Raw genomic sequence first — 25119 nt, forward strand, 5'->3', positions numbered from 1 at the left:
TGCTTAAAGAGCAATATACCAATACACAAGAACCAGGATTAACTCAACGGGTCGTGGAACAAGTGTTTGAGTCTCGCAGAGTTCCTCCTTCTCGTCGCTGCCGTCTCCACAGTCGTCTTTCAGGTTGCACAGCACGCCGGAGTAGATGCAGTAGCCGTTGGCACAGCGGAACTTGGACGGCATCTCACAGGTGACATTCACTGGCAGAACACACATATGCAAGTATAAATAATTTTAAAAAACACTACTACTTTATAACAAGATAGCTGTTCATGCTTTTAACCGTCTTCACATCTTTGTTGACTTAATTACGAGGTAGAATCAACGGGGAAGACGGTTGCAGAGCTCCAGATTCTTTATCGTCCTTTAGGAAGAGGGGAATGCTAGTCTGTTTGCATTTACCTCTATATGTACGAGAAGAAATGCTGACCCCTCAATCTCAGATTAAGTTCACTTGGTTAGAATATGATGTGAATGATTATGCTAATCGCACAGGGAGAAATACAGATAACATACTTTTCACGAGACTTTTATACAACACACTAAACGTTTCTCACGGCATAGAGTGAGCTGTTCGTCAGAGCGGTCGCCGCAGTCATCGACTCCATCACACACCCAGCCCTGGCTCACACAAAGATGGTTTGCACACTCAAACTGGCTTTGAGGGCACCAACGGCCTCCTGGGTAACGCGTTGCTGTTGGGGTCAGAAAAAATAATGAATGACTGATGTCAACTGATTTTGACTTTTCGAAGATACGTCGACCATAATGTCTTGAGACCATATATTTGGATGTGAAATAAAGGCACTGATTACACAAGTAATCCAAACTGTCAGTTCAAAGAGTCCATTAGATCTCGTAAAGCTACTCTGTGTCACAACTTCACTGTTTCGGTGCTTCTAGTGGACTTATGTACCTGCTTGTGCTGTTTGTCCTACTATAATGCGTTTTAGACATTTACACACATTTTAACACTTTACTGATTTAAAAACATGCAGAAATCTCTTGACACAGACTCACAAACAGAAACAAAAGCCCAGTGCACTAAAACGCTGTGGGGGCCATTAGTTTTAATGTTGTTTACTCACGACAGCTGGTCTCATCTGACAGGTCCAGACAATCAGTCCTGCCATCACACTGCAGAGCGGCAGGGACACAGTGACCCGAGTCACACTGGAAAAAACCCGGACGACACGTCTGCAACTCTGGAAGAGAGCCAGGTGGTGAGGAGTGTTCTTCACGACAGAGAATATTTCAAGGGAACGAGACGGCGTGCGCCGCCTGCTCACCACAGTCTCGTTCGTCTGAGTTATCCCCGCAATCGTTGTCATGGTCACACACCCAGTTCCCAGGGATGCACTGTGCGCTGTCACATCGAAACTCACTCTCGGAGCAAGGCCTCGGCTCTATCGACCACGATCCACACGAGAAAGAGACGTAATCAGAATAAGGTCTTACTGGTCATGCATACACGGCACAGGGTCAAAATATATAAAGCATACGTTTTTTTAAAGACGGCTTAAGTCTATAGTGTGGGATTTGTTTTTAGAAAACCGTGTGAATCAGTATGAATAAAACAGAAAGGTTAGGTCAGCATAACCAGCATTAAACCATAACCCGAATAAATAACTAAACTGAAGGGAGTCTGAAGGGGAAACAATTGGTAAACCCTGGTAAACAGATGCTTTGTGACGGGTTGAGCTATACAAAATATAAGAATGACACTCACGGCAATTTCGTTCATCCGAGCCGTCACCGCAGTCGTCGGTGCCGTCACACTGCCAGCGGATGGGTACACAGAGGTGGTTGTCACATCGAAAATCTCCCAGAGGATCACAGGTCACCCCTCTGTTGGAAGACAAAGTCAGAAATGGACAGATTAAAATATGATTGGTGAAGGGGAAAAACACACACAGAAATGCTGTAAAACCTCCTGTATGCTCATACGACACATCTATACATACAAATGGCTTTGCATTGTGCAAAGTGGTATGTTTAGATCCTACATCACCTACAGTATGTGCTGGTTTCTATCATACTCATATCATTTGTATTACTTGTTTTAGTGTAGGTCAGATATTGACTGAAATGTTCTTTCCTATTTAATAATTGTCAGAAAACCTGTGTTATGGTATGCAACTGTGAAAACATTATACTGCTATTTACAATTTGTAGTTTCCAACAGTACAGTTTAGAGTTCTAGCAGAGCAATCTACATTTCTTTGTAACCTGAAAAAACATCAGTTATACACAGTACACAATATTAATAAAGTAGATTTTCCTCATCGAGGGCAGTCATTCTCGCAACCCTGCCTTCGCATAGCATAGCATAGCATAGCATACATAGCATATCATAGCCTAGCCTAGCCTAGCACACGTGTTGACTCGTGTACGGACCGCAGCCTTGCTCGTCACTGTTGTCGATGCAGTCGTTGGTGCCGTCACAGCGGGCCCACTGAGGAACACAGCGGTAATTTGTCCTGCAGGAGAACTCCGTGTCGTCACACTTGTAGTCTGGACCCACTGGACGGATGAAGAAAGCGAGACACGAGACACGAGACATGGCAGACGTGAGAATGGTGAGTGAGGGAGAGACAGACAATAAAAAAGAAAACTAGAACGGGCACTCGGTAGAGCGCATACCTTCGCATATCACAAGATTGGGCATTGAATTATGAACATTTTGGCATTTGTTGCATGCCAATTGGATAAAAATTGACCGCGCTATGGTAAAAAGATGATTTTGACCTTTTCATGACCTTGACCTTTGACCCGATCGATCCCAAAATCTAATCAAATGGTCCCCGGATAATAACCAATCATCCCACCAAATTTCATGCGATTCGGTTTAATACTTTTTAACTTATGCGAATAACACGCACACATACAAATAAATAAATAAATAAATGGCGATCCAAACATAACTTTCCGCATTTTCAATGCGAAGGTAATGACAAGAAATGAGACACAGCAAAACGGCAAGTATTGAGTCAGAGGGGGGGAATCATCAATAGTTTGTGCCTCCTACATTTTGAAAACAATACGTCATAAAATCTCTTTGAACACGGATGAGTCGAGATTAATTAAATACAAAACTGAAACGCATACATATGCTTGAATAAAGGGTGAGCTCTGTTTGGCCACGGTGCAACGCTCTCATCTATTACAGGAGTGCCTTCATTAAAATAAAATATATCCTACCTTCTGTATTCTAGACGTGTAGTCTGAAAATGAGCTATACAAATAAACTGAATTGAATTGAATAGTCTCCATTGATTCAAAACTGTATGCCCAAAAACTTCTTAAATCTCTTGCATTGAAGGAAATCTTGCATCATTCTGATTATCATGATGTATATTTATGTATTACTACTTAGGGGCAAAACACAGATATTCCTTGGTTCTCTAAAACAAATCATCAGAAGTCACTGGTGTAAAGTTACTCACCTGGTGGTCCTCACTTATCCCCGAAAAAGTCATCTCCGATTATCAAAAATGAGTTTATTTATTGGACAGAGTGTTTAATTCTCGCCACAGAACAAGGCGTTGCACCGCTCGGCTTACGTTGTGTATCGTATCGTTTACATGTCTGATTCATTAAAACTGCCATTTCATAATCGACCACTTACTGCAGGTTTCGTGCGGCTCGTCGGATCCGTCCCCGCAGTCGTCCTGGGCGTCGCACACGTAGCTCGGCGGCAGGAAGCGGCCGTTGGCGCACTGGAACCGTCCCGGTCGGCACGTCTTCTGGGAACAAGTCTCCGCGTCTTCGTCGCTGCCGTCGGAGCAGTCGTTCGCTCCGTCGCAGTGCCACAACACGGGGATGCAGTTCTTGTTTTTGCACTGGAACTGGTTGTCTTCGCATCGGTGGTCGCCTAAGGGAAGAGGCTGCAGCTTCACTTGTGTTTGAAGGAATCAGGTTAGCCTGAATTCAGCGTGAAGACTTCTCATGAGATGAAGGTCGAGGCTTTTTCTACTCTATTGCGGTTAAATAGAGTGATTGTTAATTTCCATACTGCAGAGAGCGGCATCCTCGTCCGACCCGTCAGGGCAGTCTGAGTGGCCATCGCAGATGAAGCCGGGGTAGGTACAGCTGCCGTCTTGACACTGGAACTGGCCGATGGGGCAGTACCGGGGCAGACAGGTCTGAGGTTCATCTGAGCCGTCACCGCAGTCTGACTGGCCGTCACACTTCCACCATATGGGAACACACCTATGGACAAGACAGGGCACAGCCAGGTTAGCCAACATTATAGAAATGGAAAAATTTATTCTGCAAAATCAAGGTTATTTCAAAACATAAGAGTCAAGGTTTAGTGCTGAGAACTTTGCTTAAAAAGATCTTAAGTATTGTTTGCATTGCGATTGATTTTTATAAATTATCATAATATAATAAATTATAATATAAGCAATTATTTTTGCAATAAACAGCAAGATAATCGAGCAGCCTGTCAAGGGATCTGCATCTGTGTCACATTGCAAGACGAATAATGTCGACAAATTAACTGCAACAACTTTTTTGCTGCACAATGCAAAAAGAAAACTGCCAAAGATCTAATGTTCTGTACCTAATCCATTGTTTCCCGTAAATTACCCAGAGTCTAGGTAGGACCGCCAGTTTCATAATGAACTGAATAGATTTTTACACCGGGATTCAACTCGGTGGGTCAGCGATGGCAACTTTGTGTTGGGCAACCTCGTCCCTAATGTCTCTGGCTTTTGTTGGTCCTTTAATGTTTGTATGCTTTTTTTTTTTACTGTAACAAACACATGATTTGATGAACAATTCCCCAATTTATAAAGCTCTGGAAATAATCCAATTACATTTTTATAATCACTCATCAACTTGGATAAAAGTTGACTGTGAAAGAACAGTGAGACCTAATCGATGAATTGAGTTGTGAGGATCGTGAACATGAGTGACTTTATATCGGACTGACTTCTCGTTGTCTCCACAGCGGAACTGGGTGCTGGAGCAGTCGGCGACACACTGGATCTTAAAGCACACCATGATGCCGATGAATTGATCTGGGCACTGGCAGCTAGCTTGTTGCCCACCAGGGGCAATCAGACACAAGTGACTGCAGGTCAGGTGATGGGAGGAGCAGGGGTTTTCACCTTAGTTGATCAAAAAAAGGACATATTGGTCAATTCTAGGCCGTGGTCAATCGATACAATAAGAATAAAAGCAACTTCATTTCAGATGTACGTACTGCGAGGCTGCCTGTAGGGGTGGTACACACGGATGTCGTATGGTCGGTGCGTGTTGTTGCCCATGACTGTGCGCTGTTCGCCAGTGTACTTGCGAGCCTTCTCTACTGTGTGTGTTCCAGTCCGTCCAGTAAACCCAGTCCTCGAAGAGGGAAACGGCAAAGACGTGGGGAAGGGTACCCGCAATGGCCCGGTGTCGGTTCTGGCCGTTCAAGTCGGCAAAGCTGAAAGTCGATACGGCAAAGGGTTAATACACGTTTAACCCTCCTCTTACCTTTGGGGTCAATTTGAACCCATTCGATGTTTAACGTCTCTAAATAAATGATTGACATAATTTTTTTTAATTTCATGACTTTTCCTAATTTATTGGGGACAACTGGGTAAACATAAAATTCACATGATGATATGTTTTCAATGCCCTGAACACAACTTGTACGCATCGGTGTTCTTTGGGGTCAATTTGACCCCAGGCTGTTTTTCACTGTGCAAAACATATAAGAAATATCAACTTTTTTATGTATTTAAAGGGCTGTTTAGATAGTCAACAAACAAACATAAAGTGACACTTAAACTTTGGAAATAATATTAATTCTAATCATTTTCTGGAGGTTTTAATTGCTGGGGTCAAATTGGCCCCAATGGTAAAAGATGTTAGTAAATGTGAAGGTAACAGGAGGTTAAGACATCTCACTGTTAATATGGAACAGGAAAACCTGTTGAAGCGTTCTTGATGCAAACTCAAAATGGACTCATGTCTGAATCTCTGAACTCACTCCAGAAAGTTAAGGTGAGAATCAGCAAAGAAGATCTTGTTGGTGGTGTAGTCTATGGTGAGAGCACTGGGCCACTCCAGCTTGGTGGTTATGATGGCACGGGCGTCGCTTCCATCCATGCCGACTCTGCCGATATACGCCGTGTCACCCCAGTCGGTCCAGTAAAGCCATCTGGAAAGAAGATGAGTTAACAGAAGAGGATTAAAGAGTACATTGTAGTGGATATTCAGCATTATAAATATATCAAACAGCTACAGTAGAAATATCTAATGTTCTATTCCATTTGAATTGTATTACCTTTCCCTTGCTTATGCCTAAATGGACGAGTTTAGACAGCACTAGCTTACAAAGCCTCTAGAGATATCGTTGTGATTTATTTTGAATCTTTTTTTTTTTTATTAAGAAAAACAACAAATAAACACACACAAAAAAAAGTTATTCCTATTTCAAGTTTCCACGTCGTTAGGTTGCCATTTGAAATATCACAGCACATAGATTAAACAAAACAAAAAGTTAAAAACAGAATATAATGGTCCATACAATAAAAATGCAACAATTTCTAATACCTACTATTGTACTACTTACATTTGAGCCACAATAAACCCTAACAGGGAAAGGATTTTTGCAATATTAATCATCAACTGTAAACATCTGGATTTGGTGTTAACCACAGATGAACTACTTCTGTATATATGTGTGTGTGTGTGTGTGTGTGTGTGTGTGTGTGTGTGTGTGTGTCCGTACCCATATTTAGGGTTGACCGCCACAGCACGCGGCCGGCTGATAAGATAAGTGCTGTTTCCATCAATGAATTCTCCTGACAGCAGTCTCTTCTGGTAGCGTCCGTCCAGCTCCATCACATGGACTGAACCGTAATAACCGTTCACCCAGTACAACTTCCTGCAGCAGACACACAGGTGTTCACTGAGATCCCTGCCGCCATGTTCTGGACAGCCAGACTGATGCCATGCTCATAACAACAGTATTAAAAACAGTAGAATAAAGTTAAAGGGTTAAAGTTCTCCTGCGGTTATAAAATATTTCCCTCCACAGATGTATTCATGCATTAGACTAATAATTAGAATCAGCTTCAATGGGGAAATAAGTGAACACATACAAGGAATTTGACTTTTGCCTATTATTGTTCAATAAACGATTGAATAATTCATAATTTATGAAAGAAGGCAGCTTTAATAATGAGGTTCCTCCCGCTTCACCCACCTGCCCACCCAGTCCAGCGCCAGGCCTTCAGCTCCTAATATATCGTGGTCCTCCAGTGTCTCCCTGCCGGTCCCGTCAAAGCGCATCCGCTCAATCTTTCCTGCCCCCGCATCCAGCCAATAAAGCCTCTTCTCATAGTCATCAAAGTCCAACGCCACCACATTGGCCAGCCCCTGCACGACTAAACTCAAGTGTGACCCATCAGTGGTCAAATTGCGGATGTAGTAGCGATTACTGTACAACAGGTACGGGGCAATGCCACTGTTCTGACGACAGGTGCGTCCGTCGGGTTCGCGGATATATCCAGGGGCGCATTTGCAGTGGTACGAGCCAAAAGTGTTCTCGCAGATCTGGCTGCAGACGGCGGGGGTGCCGGTGCACTCGTCGAGGTCCTCGCAGGCTTTGCCATCTGGCATGAGTCGGTAGCCGGGCTGGCAGGAACAGTAGTAGCCGGTGAGGGTGTCGGTGCAGAGCTGGGCACACTTGTGCACTGATGGGTTGCGGCACTCATTGACTCCTAAACAGGTGGAGTGGAAAAAAGACAAGAAAAAAGGTGAGACAGATAAATTACTTGAGGGATCTCATTATGTATATATAGTCTTTACATTATTCTTTGCCTATTTTGAACTTAATGTTGATTTGTTGAGTTCATCACACTTTCATTGCTGTATACAAAATATCCAAAGACTAGTCTAACAGATTAGGGTGCTAATGTATAAATCTTGAAACGATTAGTCAATGAACTGATTCCTAGAATTTTTATTAAAAATGTGGAAATGTATTAATAATTGAAGTTATTCATCAAACAATGATGCTACATTTCTCAGAATTGAGCATTAATTGCTCTTCTCCTTTTTAATTAAAACTTGTGTGAAACAAAAACAAACATTTGAAGATGTTTGACATCACAGTGTAGAATAGTTTGGCAAATAAATAATTAAATGGACAATCTATCATTTTAAATATCATAGAAACTAATGTTACTTCACAAAATGTACCAAAGTGGAGATGCATTTAACCCTCCTGTTACCTTTAGGGTCAATTTGACCCCATTCAATGTTTAATGTCGGTGTTCTTTCGGGTCAATTTGACCCCAGGCTGTTTTTCACTGTGTCAAACATATAAGAAATATCAACTTTTTTATATATTTAAAGGGCTATTTAGGTAGTCAACAAACAAACATAAAGTACCTCACACTTAAACTTGGGAAACAATATTAATTCTAATAATTTTCTGGAGGTTTTAATTGCTGGGGTCAAATTGACCCCGAGGGTAAAATATGTAAGTAAATGTTAAGGTAACAGGAGGGTTAAGGAAAGCAAATGTTTGTATTGTTTCTTGTGACAAAAAAAAAATCAAACAATGCAAATATATGTTCGTGATAGCGTGGTTGTGTGAGGGATATGCTGTTTTTTAATCTCCTGTAAACCCAAATCACTCAACATTTTGACATAGTCATATTTCCAAATCTCTCACCGCAGCCTTTTTCGTCACTGTTGTCCTGGCAGTCCTTTTGTCCGTTGCACACCTTTTCGTCGTCGATACACTCGCCCGACTTGCACATGTACTGCTGAGGAGCGCAGGTGGGTTGCGGCGTGACGCACAAGCTCTCTGCTTCATCCGAGCCGTCCGTACAATCGCTCTGCCCGTCGCAGGTGTAGGAGGCGAGGATGCACGCCCGTTACTGCAGGTGAACTGGCTGCTGCTGCACGTGTCGTAAGTACAGCCCAACTCATCGCTGCCGTCCCCGCAGTCATTTACATGGTCACACCTGGGGAGGAGGACCGATGCGTTAGACTCTATGAAGTCACAAGATAATTAGTGTCCGGACTCGCAAAATAATAAAAAAACTAGAACGGGCACTCGGTAGAGCGCATACCTTCGCATATCACAAGATTGGGCATTGAATTATGAACATTTTGGCATTAGTTGCATGTCAATTGGATAGAAATTTACCGCGCTATGGTAAAAAGAAGATGTTGACCTTTTCATGACCTTGACATTGACCTTTGAGCCAATCGATCCCAAAATCGAATCAAATGGTCCCCGGATAATAACCAATCATCTCACCAAATTTCATGCGATTCGGTTAAAAACTTTTTGACTTATGCGAGTAACACGCATACAAATAAATAAATACACTGCGATCAAAACATAACCTTCCGCATTTTCAATGCGAAGGTAAAAAGTCAGATTTTGTTAACACACACACACTCCTACTTACTGGTAGGGGAGGAGAACGCAAAGCCTATTGGAGCAGGCGAACTCATTCATATTGCAGGTGCGGTTGGGGCAGTTCTGGAGTTCATCAGCAGCGTTGGCGCAGTCGTTCTCTCCGTCACACACGTAGCTTAACGACACACAGCGCGGGGAACCGGGGAACCAGGTCGGACAGGTGAACTGGTCTGAACTGCAGGTACGTTGGCCTGAAGCAGACGGAGAGAAGATGAGTACGCTTGACTAGAGATGGATGCTATAACTAGAAGTATATGATACCATTAACATGTGGAAAATTACACGTTTAGCTGGAAAGATTTTAAGAGGACGCATGATAAAAGGGTACGAAGAGGAAAAAAAATAGATGAGACATGGGATGAAGCTCAGAAAAAAAAAATGAAAAAATGCTCTTCTCTCACACACACATATGATAAATAGATTACCAGTAGTCTTGTCGCACAGTGGAATACATGTCTCTGTGCTATCTCACCACACTGTAGTTCAGGAGCCTCATCACTGTTGTCCCAGCAGTCATTGTTACCGTCACAGACCATCGCCTGGGGGATGCAGTTTCCATCTGTACAAGTGAACTGGCTGGGACCGCACGTTTTGATTTGATCCTCTGCACAGGAACACAGAAAGAGAATCGCCTTCAGAGATCTACTCTGATCGCAGACCATTAACCAGCTGAACGGTTTGATTTGGAAATATACAGCATCTAATATGCACAACTAAATCATTTGTATAGCATATCCAATGACACACATTTTGCCTTATTTCGACAAATATTTGCAGACATTAACATAAAAAAACTCCAATTGTGAGTTACTGCATATAAAAAGGTATCATCCAGATGGAATGGCTCGACTCATCAAGCCAACTAAAATCACAGTCGAAACACTAAAATAATGGCATGTAACTACAAAGTCAAAGGTCTGACGACATTGACGAAGATATCGATACTGAATCAAATGTAAACGCAGAGAACTCACGACAGGAAAGAGGTTCATCCGTCCCATCACTGCAGTCATTTATGGAGTCACACACCCAGGAGTCGGGGATACACTTCCCTTCATCGCAGCGGAACTGATCCGGAGAACATGTCCGACCCACTGGAACACATTGTTAGGTTGGAATAGTTTATTGTGATTCTGTAGACTTCAGCTTTAAATTAATACATATAGAAAGATATTATAATAGGCATAGGGGGACTGTTTACTCTATGCAAATGTAAATGGCAAGAATTAATATATGTTGCATGAGAGTGAATGTTAGTTAGTATTTCAGATTGTGGAAGCCGGTTGAAGCCCGTGAAGTGACTTTAATGCAGACAATAACAGACGGGACTTTTATTGTGAAAATACTCGTTTAGCGACTTGACCGGAAGTGATGTTTTGACCCGGGGGTCGTGACCTTTGACCTCTCCATTTTGATAGCGGGACTTTTATCCAACAGGAAGGTGTTAGAGGCTGAACTAAACTAAACTTTGAAGAGGAGGTGATTGGCTGATTCTGGGACTAAGACTCTGTACTGGGGAAAGATCGTTCTCTTTCATCTTGACCCGGGTGCTTCGAGCTTGTTCCCGGATCACCACGAAACCCACGACCCTGAGCCTCGATCGTTTGTTTACACTTCTTGCCATTAAATATCGTTAAACTTAATTCACACGCATCCGGAGCCTGATGTCCATCATCTGCCAAGTGCCCAGTTTCAGTTCCTCTTATAATAGTAACACAAACTCTTCCATACATCCAGTTCTAGTTCATCACTCTGCATATAACCTCCGTAAGGGACACGCTACGCTCTCTCTCTCAAATGCTTCCACTTACTGCAGAAGAGAGGATTCTCATCGCTGTTGTCTCCACAGTTGTTGTAGCCGTCACACAGGTTTCCAGGGTAGATGCAGATGTTGTTGCGGTCACACTTGACCTGGCCTTCAGGACACAATCTGTCAGCTGCAGAGGGGCAAGGAGGGCAAAGGTCAAAGGTCAAAACATCAGCCATAGAATCAAATACACAGGACACATTGTGCTTAAAAGGTGGAGATAACGACTGTAATTGGCGGTGGGACGGACGTAGTCGATCCATAGTTGAATCGCGGATTATTATACAGTGAACCACCATAGTGTGACTGTGAATGGACTTTCACTGCAATCGTTAACAGTAAACATTTGCTGTCAAGACGTTGGCATTAATGCTTTCTAGTCTTTGACTCTGATCATATCCACTGTGAACAACACATCCATGTTGAAATAAGCATAATTAGAAAGCTAGTAAAGTTGTCAGCACAGGCGCTAAACATTCAGAGGTTCCACTGGGTAACATTATGATGCGTTCAGGCTCGGTTCAGTAAAAATGAGAGTAAATTATGACGTTATCATGATCATGTTCAAATTCCATATTGGCACTATAAAAAATGATGTTCTTTGAAGTAGATGTTTTCAAAGTGTTATGAAATAGATATTAAGAGAGGGAATCATGATCTGTTTAACTTCGTAACAGCAGCTCTAAGCCGCTTTTAACACATCATTAAAACGACTAATTCAAAGATTTATTATTTATATCTTTTCAATAGAAACACAAAGTTTTATTCCCAAATAAATATAGTTTTGATATACAAATAACCATTATAGATGACTAATAATATAAGAGGATAACATTAATAACATTTAAACGACTAATTCAAAGATTTAATATTTATATTTTTTCAATAGAAATAAAGTTTTATTCCCAAATCAATTTTGTTTTGATATACAAATAACCATTATAGATGACTATAATAATATAAGAGGATAACATTAATAACATTTAAATGACTAATTCAAAGATTTAATATTTATATTTTTTCAATAGAAATAAAGTTTTATTCCCAAATAAATATTGTTTTGATATACAAATAACCATTATAGATGACTATAATAATATAAGAGGATAACATTAATAACATTTAAACGACTAATTCAAAGATTTAATATTTATATTTTTTCAATAGAAATAAAGTTTTATTCCCAAATCAATTTTGTTTTGATATACAAATAACCATTATAGATGACTATAATAATATAAGAGGATAACATTAATAACATTTGATCGATTACGCTGCCTTCAGAGCAATTTAAATTCTGTTTGGGACAGTGGTGAAATAAAATGTCGTATACCAGCTGCTATGCAACAACAAAACTCAATGTACACTTAGTATTGGTGGGAAATACCAAGTGGAAAAAGCACTTGTGGTGACAATTTTCCATCTTGTTGTTAAATCATCCCTTGATCGGCCTAACCGTCACTCACGGCAGTTGATTTCGTCGGCGGTGCCGTTGTCTCGGCAGTCGTTGTGGCCGTCGCAGACGAAGGCTGCGCTGATGCAGCGTCCGCTGGCGCAGGTGAACTCAGTCGCCGGGTTGCACGTGGGGAAGGGGCAGCCTCGCTCGTCGCTGTTGTCTCCACAGTCGTCCGTGAAGTCGCAGGCGTCTCTGACCAGCACACAGCGGCCATTGTCACAGGTAAAGTCCACGGCTGAGCAGGTGTGGAAGGCTGAGCAGGAGAAACAACAGAGAGCTGGGATGTTTACTGACTGTTCTGCTTTTTTAATTGTGTCCATCCTTGAACTGTTCTTAATGTGTTGTACGGTGACCTTGAGTGCCTTGAAAGGCACCTTATAAAATAAATGTATTATTATTATTATTTATGTCTTAGTTTTTCCGTTTATTCTCTTTTTAAAACTAAAGTAATTGCCCCAAATTAATTGATTAATTAATTTGAATTTTATTGATAAATAATTTACCGATATTAAAACAAAAAACAGTCAAAGCTGATAAAAAAATGCGTGTGTCTCTTTCACAAGTTAGCATTGTGTAGCACAATTGATACCTTGGGGGGATTAAAATGCCAAAAATCATCAGCGTTTATGTACATTATCTGCAACCAATCTGCTTGCTTACTTGTTCTGCTTCCATCTGTCCACTCAAAATGGAAACCATCCACCGTCTACTCCAAAGTCAGATTAAACCCCATCTCTCACCACAAACTCTCTCCAGCTCATCAGAGTTATCCTGGCAGTCGTTGTCGCCGTCACACTTCCATCGTGCTGAGATGCAGTCGTTATTGAGGCAGGTGAACTGCTCCGGTTGGCAGCGTTTCCCTGTGTCTGTGATACAGTCTTTGCCATTGTTGGCCAGGTACCACTTGCCCTGATGAGGACACTGGCACTCTGGGCCCAATGGACCTGCAGGAGAGATTATTAGAGGTGAGGGGATTTCAGAATGGAGAGTCTTAAAAATGTTTTAAATGTTGTTATTAAGTATTACTGCGTGTCTCTTTGTGTTGTTAACTTGTTTGTGATATTCAGAACGTCCTCTACCGGATTAGATTTCCGAGTGAGCAAAAGCACTCACCTGAAATATATAAAAGACTTATCTGTTGTCTTGTTATTTTGGTTAAAGTTTCAAGGAGCTTAACGCAGGACTTTCTTGAATTTAAAAAATAATTTAATTCAGGCACCAAAACATCATCGGTCAAATGTATAAAATAAGCCTCTGAACAGCAACAAATTGGACAATCTTTTCAGAAAAAACAGAATTTACAATTATTATTGGAAAGCCTGTTGGTTGACGTGTAACTCAACTTGACAAATCAGAAGGGATTCAGTTACTTGCATGGTAGCAATCACAAGGAAGTATTCTTACCGGGAACACAGATGTTACTGCAGCCTCCGTTGAACTGCTGACAAGAGCTGGAGCAGCTTTCTTGCTTAGATGCGGCATACACGTGGATGTCGTTTGGTCGGTACTGCAGGTCCTGGACCAGCACCGCAAAGCCAGAACCGTCGTCCTTCCCCGCCCTAAAAACGGCTCTCTCCGTCCAGTCGGTCCAGAAGATGTCCTGTTGGAAGACGGTCATGGCGTACGGGTACTGGACCCCTTGCAAGATCACTTGTCGGTTGGCACCAGTTAAAGAGGCCCTTTCAATCCTATCTCTGAGGGAAGCAGATGGGGAGAAGAGGAGTCGTCAAACTGTTTTAGTCGTCTGGAATCTGCTGCAGCACAGAATATATCAACAACTGGACGTACAATGAGGCATCGGCCCAGTAAAGCATCCTTTCTTCATAATCCAGAGTTAGGCCATTGGGCGTCGTCAGCCTGCTTGCAATGATTGGGGTCCGGAACCTTCCACTTAGTGTGGCCCTCTCAATCTTAGCTGGATAGCCCCAGTCAGTCCAGTACAGGTAACTGGGAAGACATAACAGAGTAAGATGGGAGGAAAGGAGCTCCATCATAGAGTGATATAATGGGCTGTGGTTTTTACCCATAGCAGGGGTCAACAACGATGCCTCTGGGACGATTTGCCTGTGCGATGATTGAGCGGTTCATCCCATCCCCCCCCCATGGACTGGACATTGCGGCTATAGTCGTCGGTAAAGTAGAGACGCTTGTTGACCCAATCGTACGCCAATCCCTCAGGGTCATTCAAATCTGAGCAGTGTAACAGACACAAGATGGTTGTGAATACACAGTGAATAAAATAATAAAATTAGAAAACAAATTAGAAAATGAAACGAGGGTAAGAGAGGAGAGTGAAGGATACAACAGGAAAGAAAAACATCTGACAAATACAGTTGAACTCACTTGTAGCTATAAAGACGGGAGGGTTAGTGATGGACGTTGTGGTGACGTAGCCAATTTTGCTTCGGCCAATTCCCAAAAACTGGGTAAAGAAAATTCTCTTGTCCTTGAAGTCATAATCCAAAGCCATCAAGTTGTAGCCCACGTTCACCACTGGATAAGGGGTGCTGTGATCCAAAGGATCTAACCTCAGGCTGTTCATCTTGTAATCTGTAGTGAAAATTAAAAAGTCATCTTGTCCGTAACCACACGTGACTCCATTACCCAGGAGCGACCCGTGTGCGCAACCGCATTTCGGTTGCTCTTGGCTCGGCACGGCGAAGCAGAGCTGCTGGCAGCGTCCATTATCTTCTTGACATGGGTTGAAGCCCACCTGGCTGGCAGATGTAGGCTGGACATGAGCGTCAAAGACAGTGACATCCGTCAGCCCCTCAAGACCGTCTCGAATGACCTGGTAGCGTTGGGAAAAACAGGGTTGTTTTTTAGAGGCATAGCACAATCACAGCAGGATCACACACGTTTCCTCACATCTGCCATCATTACGGTTGTATTATTCATCATTGTGCTTCAGTGACTTGAGTTACAAAAACGTGCGATACGCATCATGAATAATGTCGGCTACTATGAGCACACAAACCCTTTGTTTTACAGATCACGTGTTATGAAATTTAATGATTTGGTTTATTATAAAATAATGCAGACAATGTACAGAGCTAAAGCAAAGTCACTGCCAGACTGTACAAAGTTTATTTTCAATACATGAGTGTAAATATGAAAAATTTGTAAGTTCACGGTACAAAAGGCTAAAAAAGGGATTAAAAGAAGATGTATTTCTGTTGTCGGAGTTCAATTATGGAATAATGTTGAAATAGAAGTAAGAATGGTGAACTCCTTTTTGTTTTTTAAGGGAATTATTTATAAAAAAATACTTGAGTTATAAATGTAATTAAAAACGGATTAATATGCAAGATGTATGTGGTAGTATATATACATATATTTTGTTTTTTTAATCTTGTTTATTGTTGTTTTGTTTTATTTTCTTCTTTATTTTATATAAATTTTCTGATTTATTTTGATTTCAATTTAGGATAGGAATTTATAAGCATTTTTTTGCTTCTACCTATACCTTTTCAGTCTTTCTCTTTTGTATATTTTATAGGATAATATTGTTTTGTATTTGATTTGATTGACTGAATAAAAAAATACAAACAAACAAACAAACTTCATGTCATTCAGTGCATTCATTGCAGCGGTCCAGGACCACATGAGAACATGCAAGGCAGAGAGATGCAGTACGGCAGTTTCCACAATTAGGTCAAATTTAGAATATTTGTTGAAAGCCCTACCATTGACTGTAAAAAAGTACAGCATATAGATGTTTCCATTTATTGAGAAAATAATCAGACTTGTTATCAGATTTACTAATAATATAACTAGCATCAACTGCAGCCCTTATGTTGTCCATTAAACAATGACAATATTGTTTCCGACTAACTAAATAGAGGAACTTTGGGACATACATTGTATGGAGTCCATGTAATATTTAAAAAACAGCATCATCCTGAAAGCTGAATCTGTATAAAGTCAGATTTAACTCTCACCTCTGGCTGGTCAGTATCGGCTGGGTCCTTGCTGGCCTGTAAGAGCCTCCCAAGCTTTTTATCCACCCAGAGCATGTCGTTTCCGAATATAGCCATCCCTGTTGGGGACGGATACCGGCTGCCATACCGGATAATTTGCCTCTGTGTGCCATCTGTGGCCATTCGGGAGATCATATTAAGAACATCATCTGTCCAGTAGAGGAAATCATTGGTGTAATCGATGGTAAGGCCACGAGGGGACACAAGGCTTTTTGATGCCAACACAGTGCGGTTGGTGCCATCCAGCAGGGCACGCTCAATTTTGGGCGTTTGGCCACCGTCAGTCCAGAAGAGGTAGCGGAGCTTGGGGCTGACAGCCACATCACGGGGCTCGTCCTGGGAGGACTTGAGGAGAATCATTCGGTACGTGGTGTTGATGGCAAGCACCTCCAGGAAGGTCTCTCTCTCAAAGGCATTGGTGAAGTACAAGTTACCTAAGACAGTGAATGGAGCGACGAGGATAAGATTACTGCAAGCAGAGAGACACACAACCACAGGTTTTGATTGTGCATGAAATTAATCACTTTAGTGAAATATTATATCCGACTTTCTTTATGCAACTTCTAGTTAATGTCTTTGCCCCTTGCGCCTGTAAGTCTGCCTGTATTTGTAATGATAATGGATGAATGACGGGAAAGTTGGGTGGCTTCATACCCGCAACCCAGTCTACAGCAAGGCCCTGGATGCCTCCTTTTCCAACGCCCGAGTTGAGGACAGTGCTGTAACTCCCGCCATCTATTTTGGCCCGGTGGATGCCCTTGTATGAGGTGGAGGTGCTGTTGTCAGCCCAGTATACAAAGCCAGATTCAATATGGAGATCCAACTTGCCCTTAACGTAAGAAGCTGCAAAAAAAAATGTAAATGCTACTTGTATAAACTGATAATTTGGTAAATGTACAGCCGACAATTTACAACACCGTGATGTAGAAGGACATTAAGCCAACGTACTTCCGCCGAGAGGCACCATAGCCTCGGAGTGGTCAGAGCTGTTTATGTGGAAGCCACGGATGTACTTGGTAGTAGAGACAATTGCGAAAGATTCATACAGTTCACAGCGGGAGGCATCTTGAGACGGGATGAAGCCTGTGGTGCAGGCACAGGTTTTTTGGTTGTCTGGTTTGGGGAGACATAGGTGGGGACAACCCCCATTGTTGGAGCTGCAGGCGTTGGTGGTCCCGGCTGAGGCTGAGGGGAAGAGAGAAAGATATTGGTGGAATTGAGAATGACTGGGTCATATGAGCCCATAGTACCGTAATGCTATCAACATTTAAATAAACATCTGAAGAAGTAGGCAGCATTTTTTTTTTTTTTGTGTGAGAAAAGTTCAATTTAAATATTATAATTTAATTTTTATTTTATTTTGATCTAAACTGAGCAAGATTGGATCGAGGTTGAGCCGGATGCCACAACAACCTTGCTGTTTTTATTTGCCGCCTTAAAACCCCATCATGGCCCATCCCTGCTGAATAAAAAAAAGGATCTATCTTAAAATTTTAGGGAATATAACTGAGTTTTTGCTTAAGCTATATTAAAAAGGTTTTGTATTATTATATTGCTATAATTATCATTATTATACGTGTGAAATCTGTGCATGTATGAATGTTGCACTGTGAATATTCAGAAAAACGTATCTATGCACTATTGTGCACTGTTGTAATTAATAGAGCATTTTAAAATATACTGATTCCTCTTTGTACCATGAATATCCAAATTGATATTTCTTCGTAATCAAATAAATAAAACTAAATATTATTAAAATACATATGTGAAAGAGAGAAAAAAAAAATTCTTCTTTCAGGTTAAAATCCTTATCAACACAAAAGATGAAATACTTATTATGATGCTGTCCTTGAGGAGGACACAACTGCTCGCTTGCTCACTGGCAGTAATGAACTGTTGCGTAATACAACAGTCCAGAAGAAAACACCATACAAACTCAAGGACAGATATATCTGCATTCAATAAAAAACAAGCAAGTCCACATACCGTCTCTGGCGTGCACTTTGAGGGCGCGCAGACCGGCCATCCTGCTCCTCATCACCAACATGTTAGCACCGGTGACCTTGTCCACCCTCTCAATGACCTCGTAGTCCAGGTCGGTGTAGTAGAGGTGGCTCAGGTAGACCGTCAGCCCACACGGGTGGGACAGGCCACTCACCAAAACTACCCGGCTTACTCCGTCCATGGTGCCACACTCAATCTGGAAAAATAAGGACGGCGAGCAAAGAGGGCGTGGTTACTGAAAGTAGTTAAATCGGGACCAGTATTGGATTCAATCTATTGTCATTGCACAGGCAACGACATGTGTTCTCTGCATTTAACCCCTCTTTAGTCATTAAGGAGCAGTGGGCTGCAGTGACGCGCCAGGGAGGCAACTGGGGGTTCAGTGCCTTGCTCAAGGACACTTCCACTTGCAACTAATGGGGAGAGCGGGGATCGAACCGACGACCTTGGGGTTGCAGGACGACCCCCTCACCCCACTGAGCTACAGCTTGGAGTTGAACTAAAAGTACATTAATAGCAGAAGACGTAACATGAGAACAAGGAGAACATGAATATAAAGAAAAACTTGATCTGAACACATCACATTATTGTGTAGGAAATTACTTGTTGAATAGTTTGACATCGAGTATTAAAAGGATAACCTTTTCGCAAATGGAAAATAGCACCGACATGGACAGTAAATGACACATTCTTTGTTCATAGTCTATAAGTAGAGCAGGTATAGTGTCCATACCACCCCTGAGCCCGCCACGCCCCAGTACAGTTTCATGGTAGAGATGTCGGTGGCGATGAACCCGATATTGGCCAGGTTGCCCGTGTAGAGGTTTACGGCGTTCCCTCCGTCCATGTTGGCACTGCCGACCTTCGGAGGAACTCCATTGTCTGACCCCTTGTCGGTCCAAAACAACTTCCTGTGAAGGGAATATGTGAATATGAGAAACAAATGAAGAGGAACACACTAATTAGTCGTCATCAACAGTGTTTACATTGATCTTAGTGTGAATTCATTCATAATATACAAAAGGAAAGTGATTGTTTTGTTGGTACATACTGTAAAAACATTAAGATGTAGCTAATAGAGTCTTACTGTATTACATATGACTGTTTATAGCTTTGGATGGGTTGTTTACATGACATGGAACGTGATGGAGATGGAGGTGTTGTTGCTAGAGAAATAAATCCTCTGAATTTCCAATTATGTGATCGTCTTTCAAACAATCGAACCGCTTTATCCTCGTGAGTCTGCTATCGTCTGCTTAATGAATGCTGTGCAGTTATTCAGGTCCTGGTCTCTTGGTTCCGTCTTTCCAGTGCCGGTAACAAAGTAGATACGAGTGAAGAAGTATTGTTCTCGCATTTAAAAACACAGAATCTTGGACCATTTCACACACAGAAACTGACAAATGGATTTGCTCTTTCCATTGTTTTCTCTTTCCACTGAATAAAGGCCATGGAGCAAATGCTTCATTGGTGAAACGGAGGTTTTACCCTCGAGCTGGATCCAGGGCTATTCCAAAGGGCTCTCCGGTTCCCTCCGGTTTCCCGGTGAAGGTGATGAGGGTCTTCCTATAGTGCTGGTCTCCATCCACACGGATAACCTTGGTGAAGTGTAAACTAGCATTTAATTACTGAAAAACTGAAATAAAGTGACACACTGAAAAAAATAAACATTTACGAGGGTGGAAATTGATTGATTTAAGAACAGTTACAAATCCCAGATACATCAGTAATGAATGTAATTGAGATTGAATGTGCGATAAGAAAACAGAGAGGGATTATGTTCAACAAGACAGAACTAGTTTGATAACTCAAATCAACACTCATCATAATCTGTGTCTCAAAAGGTGCTTACCTCGATAGTTTTAGCAGTAGGGTTGGTGTAATACATTATTCGGCTTATCCAATCAAAAGCCAAGCCAGCCGGCGAGCCAATGAAAGCAGCTGGAGCAAACTCAGACCTGTTGGCACCGCTGGTTTTCACTTGCCAAATAGAACGCTGAGAAATAGAGACGTAAAAGATCAACAAAAACAATATCAATAAAAATCAATATCACTAACTCACCATAAACCTCCATTTGATTGTGGAAATAACACATGTAAGGCGTTTAAAGCCTAAACTTGTACTTCTCTACAGCGATACTATTCACATGGGATAACTTTTTCCACAGTACATCATTTACATAAACACATTATATATCGTCAATCATACACGGTTCAAGTTAACCTCCACTCACAGAGTTCTGCACCCAATAGATTAACTGCTCTCGATCGTCAAAGTCGATGTCCTGCCCCTGGCTGATGCCGGACACGGGGGCCATTGCATTGTTGGAGGGGTCAGCGGGGTCAAGGGGAATGCCAAAAATCACAGAATCTCTCACCACCATCAAGAAGGGAGTCTCATCTAGAACAGAATAGTGCACAGGCCAAAAGGTTAAATGATGTTTTTCATTTAAACCACGTTGAGCAACGTAAAAAATAAAAGTACAAAAAGCTACCTTTGACACATGTGCGTTTGTCAGCATCGAGCTTCCAGCCAGACTGGCAGTGGCAGGTGTAGTACCGGGGCCTCATGCCTGCCAGCAGGCACAGTTGAGTACACAGGTGTTCTCTGCATGGGTTGATGCCTAAAAACAAAACCAGTGTCACCTCCAACCAGACTTAGATTTACTTTTGACATGTTTTCAACATACTATCAAATGAACAGTAAAATGATCATTTGCTGAGTTTTAAATGCACTTTTCTGGCTTTTTTTGTTTTAGATTTTTTTGTTGCTTACATTTCGATTCAAGTATTTAGTTTTCTCTTCAGCTACGGCTTTAACTGCTGTTCCCTCAATACATTAACAAGTAGTTAGCATAACTTTAGGAGCATGCTTTCAACTAGATATATACGACTCTTACAATTCAGCTCAATTTATGCTCCCCGATTACAAATTATACACGCTTTTAACATCCTACACTTTATCATTTCAGTACACTCCAGAAATGTTCATGTATGCAAGTAAGATGTCCAGTCTCACTGCGGTTACCTATGGGCTGTTTGATGGGATAGTCCATAACAATGCCCAAAGGCTGGTAGACACCGCTCATCAAAGTGGTGACGTTCCCGCCATGGAACTTGTTCGACCTCATCACTTTACTGGTGTAGCGCTCCGACCAGTAGATGTCGTCCTCGAAGACGGTCATTCCGTGTGGGTGCTGGAGAACCTGGTGTGAGGTGCATAGGGGAGGTGTTTTTTACTTATTTATTAAGGACTCCCTGATTTACCACGAGCCCCTGCCAACAGGAGGTAGTGCTCCCTGATTTGTACCATGTCTCAAATGACCGACCACCTTCAGTCAGTTTGTCCATATCAGCGAGGCGTGTTTTCGTGTGACAGAACCCAACGAAGAATAAAAACAATATTGTTAAGAAAGTAAACAAGTCAGTTTTTAGTCAATCACAATTTAAATATAGTCCTGAAACAGCGATAATAATCTCTGACATGAAAACTACTTCTGACAAGCGGAACATTCTCCTTCTTAACCCTCCTGTTACCGTAGGGTCAAGTTGACCCCATTCAATGTTTAACCCTCCTGTTACCTTTATATTTACTAACATATTTTACCCTCGGGGTCAATTTGACGCGAGCAATTAAAACCTCCAGAAAATATTAGAATTAATATTGTTTTCCAAGTTTAAGTGTGAGGTACTTTATGTTTGTTTGTTGACTACCTAAATAGCCCTTTAAATATATAAAAAAGTTGATATTTCTTATACGTTTGACACAGTGAAAAACAGCCTGGGGTCAAATTGACCCGAAAGAACACCGACGTTAAACATTGAATGGGGTCAAAACAATAAAAAAAATAATTAAAAAATCAGATTTATTGTGTTGCATTCAATTCAATTCAATTCAGTTTATTTGTATAGCCCAATTTCACAAATTACAAATTTGTCTCGGAGTGCTTTACAATCTGTACACATAGACATCCCTGCCCCAAAACCTCACATCGGACCAGGAAAAACTCCCAAATAACCCTTCAGGGGGAAGAAAAGGGAAGAAACCTGGAGGAGAGCAACAGAGGAGGATCCCTCTCCTAGGATGGACAGATGCAATAGATGTAATGTGTACAGAAGGACAGATTTAGAGTTAAAATACATTCAATGAATATGACAGAGTGTATGAATAGTTCATAGTAGGCATATTCCACGATGGAGACCTCCACGATCCATCAGGCAGATGGCGGTGGGGAGGAGGAGTGAGTCTCAACAGGACAGTGGCGTAGTCATGAGCAGGAATTCCACGACCCAGACGATCCATCAGGCAGATAGGATCTATGCCGTCTCATGGGTCGATGACCCCCATGAGAGTAAAGTCAAAAGGACTTCCGGGCAGAATGCTGAGTTAGTAACGTGTGATTGTGAGATGAAAATTCATCCTTAAGGAGAGAAAAAGAGGAGATAGGTACTCAGTGCATCCTAAAAGTAAAACCCCGGCAGCTATAAGCCTATAGCAGCATATCAAGGGGCTGGACCAGGGCAAACCTGATTCAGCCCTAACTATAAGCTCTGTCAAAGAGGAAGGTCTTAAGTCTACTCTTAAACGAGGTGACTGTGTCTGCCTCCCGGACTGAAATTGGAAGCTGGTTCCATAAAGAGGAGCTTGATAACAAAGGCTCTGGCTCCCATTCTACTTTTTAAGACTCTAGGAACTACAAGTAGTCCCGCATTTAGTGAGCGAGCTCTCTAGGGCAATATGGTACGACAAGCTCCTTAAGATATGATGGAGCACCACCAATCAAGGCTTTGTAGGTTAAGAGAAGAATTTTAAAAGTGATTCTTGATTTTACTGGGAGCCAGTGCAGAGCAGCTAGTGCAGGAGTGATGTGATCTCTTTCTTAGTTTTAGTGAGAACACGAGCTGCAGCATTCTGGATCAACTGGAGGGACCTAAGAGATTTATTAGAGCAGCCTGCTAATAAGGAGTTGCAGTAATCCAGTCTCAAGTACCAAACGCTATGAACCAATTTTTCTGCATCTTTTGAGACAAGATGTGCCTGATTTTTGAAATATTACGTAGATGAAAGAATGCAGTCCTTGAGATTTGCTTTACGTGGGAGTTAAAGGACAAGTCCCGATCAAAGATAACGCCAAGATTCTTTACAGTGGTGTTGGATGCCAGGGCAATGCCGTCTACAGAATCCACATCACCAGATAATTGATCTCTGAGGTGCTCAGGGCCGATTAAAATTACTTGGTTTTGTCTGAGTTTAACATCAAGAAGTTGCAGGTCATCCATGTTTTTATGTCTTTAAGACATGCTTGAATTTTACAGAGTTGGTTGCTCTCCTCTGGTTTTATCGATAAATATAGTTGAGTGTCATCTGCATAACAATGAAAGTTTATGGAGTGTTTCCTGATAATATTGCCCAAAGGAAGCATGTATAAGGTAAATAAAATTGGTCCAAGCACAGAACCTTGTGGAACTCCGTGATTAACGTTGGTGGTTATCGAGGCGCCATCACATAAATACAAACTGAGATCGATCTGATAAATAGGATTTAAACCAAATTAGTGCCGTGCCTGAAATGCCAATCGACTGCTCCAGTCTCTGTAACAGGATGTCATGGTCAATGGTGTCGAATGCAGCACTAAGGTCTAACAAGACCAGTACAGAGAGGAGTCCTTTATCTGCTGCCATTAAGAGGTCATTTGTAATTTTCACCAGTGCCGTCTCGGTGCTGTGGTGTTTTCTAAATCCTGATTGAAATTTCTCAAATAAACTATTATGATGTAGAAAGTCGCACAACTGATTTTGCACCACTTTCTCAAGGATCTTGGAGAGGAAGGGAGGTTAGAGATCGGTCTGTAGTTAGCCCAAACCTCTGGATCCAGAGTGGGCTTCTTCAGGAGAGGTTTAATAACAGCCACCTTGAAGGAGTGTGGTCGTGGCCTGTTAGCAGAGACACATTGATAATATCTAATAGAGAGCCGCAATTAAAGGCAACACGCCTTAAAGCAGCCTCGCCGGATGGGGTCAACACGTCTTTAAGCAGCCTCCGGTGGGGATCAAGAGACAGGTAGGCGTCAAGTAGACGAAACCGTTGAAAATAATTGGTCACGGTTGATAGGAGAAAATCCCTCCAAATATACACCAGGGCATACAGCGGTTTCCAAGGCCATTCCACTTGAGAACAGATTGGCACTGGTTATGGGCAAGAGAATATTAATCTTGTCCCTAATAGTTAAAATCTTTTCATTAAAGAAGTTCATAAAGTCATTACCACTAAGGTTTATAGGAATGCTCGTCCCAGGCTGTGACTCTCTGTCAGCCTGGCTACAGTGCTGAAGAGAAACCTGGGGTTGTTTTTATTTTTCTATTATTGATGAGTAATAGGCTGCTCTGGCATTACGGAGGGCCTTCTTATATGTTTTAAGACTATCTCGCCAAA

At 41.9% G+C, this 25119-nt stretch overlaps 1 protein-coding gene across 1 annotated transcript in view; it reads right to left on the reverse strand.

The window, feature by feature from the left end:
* The window catches only part of lrp2b (low density lipoprotein receptor-related protein 2b), a 56616-nt gene that overhangs the window by 11034 nt on the left and 20463 nt on the right, over positions 1-25119 (reverse strand). Inside the window, 38 exon segments of the mRNA XM_056429626.1 lie at positions 78-200; positions 558-695; positions 1089-1205; positions 1290-1406; positions 1730-1846; positions 2398-2523; positions 3629-3874; positions 4016-4212; positions 4940-5117; positions 5213-5325; positions 5327-5434; positions 5984-6154; positions 6728-6883; positions 7205-7721; positions 8681-8881; positions 8884-8975; positions 9429-9630; positions 9912-10043; positions 10414-10533; positions 11251-11376; positions 12713-12955; positions 13443-13646; positions 14107-14396; positions 14491-14649; positions 14726-14802; positions 14804-14892; positions 15046-15493; positions 16644-17116; positions 17337-17525; positions 17631-17867; positions 18669-18921; positions 19307-19327; positions 19423-19597; positions 20175-20284; positions 20539-20682; positions 20921-21087; positions 21182-21310; positions 21715-21892. Of these exon segments, the coding sequence (XP_056285601.1) occupies positions 78-200; positions 558-695; positions 1089-1205; positions 1290-1406; positions 1730-1846; positions 2398-2523; positions 3629-3874; positions 4016-4212; positions 4940-5117; positions 5213-5325; positions 5327-5434; positions 5984-6154; positions 6728-6883; positions 7205-7721; positions 8681-8881; positions 8884-8975; positions 9429-9630; positions 9912-10043; positions 10414-10533; positions 11251-11376; positions 12713-12955; positions 13443-13646; positions 14107-14396; positions 14491-14649; positions 14726-14802; positions 14804-14892; positions 15046-15493; positions 16644-17116; positions 17337-17525; positions 17631-17867; positions 18669-18921; positions 19307-19327; positions 19423-19597; positions 20175-20284; positions 20539-20682; positions 20921-21087; positions 21182-21310; positions 21715-21892 (6883 nt within the window).

The sequence above is a fragment of the Pseudoliparis swirei genome, chromosome 13, assembly GCF_029220125.1.
Source record: "Pseudoliparis swirei isolate HS2019 ecotype Mariana Trench chromosome 13, NWPU_hadal_v1, whole genome shotgun sequence".
NCBI classification, from domain to species: domain Eukaryota; kingdom Metazoa; phylum Chordata; class Actinopteri; order Perciformes; family Liparidae; genus Pseudoliparis; species Pseudoliparis swirei.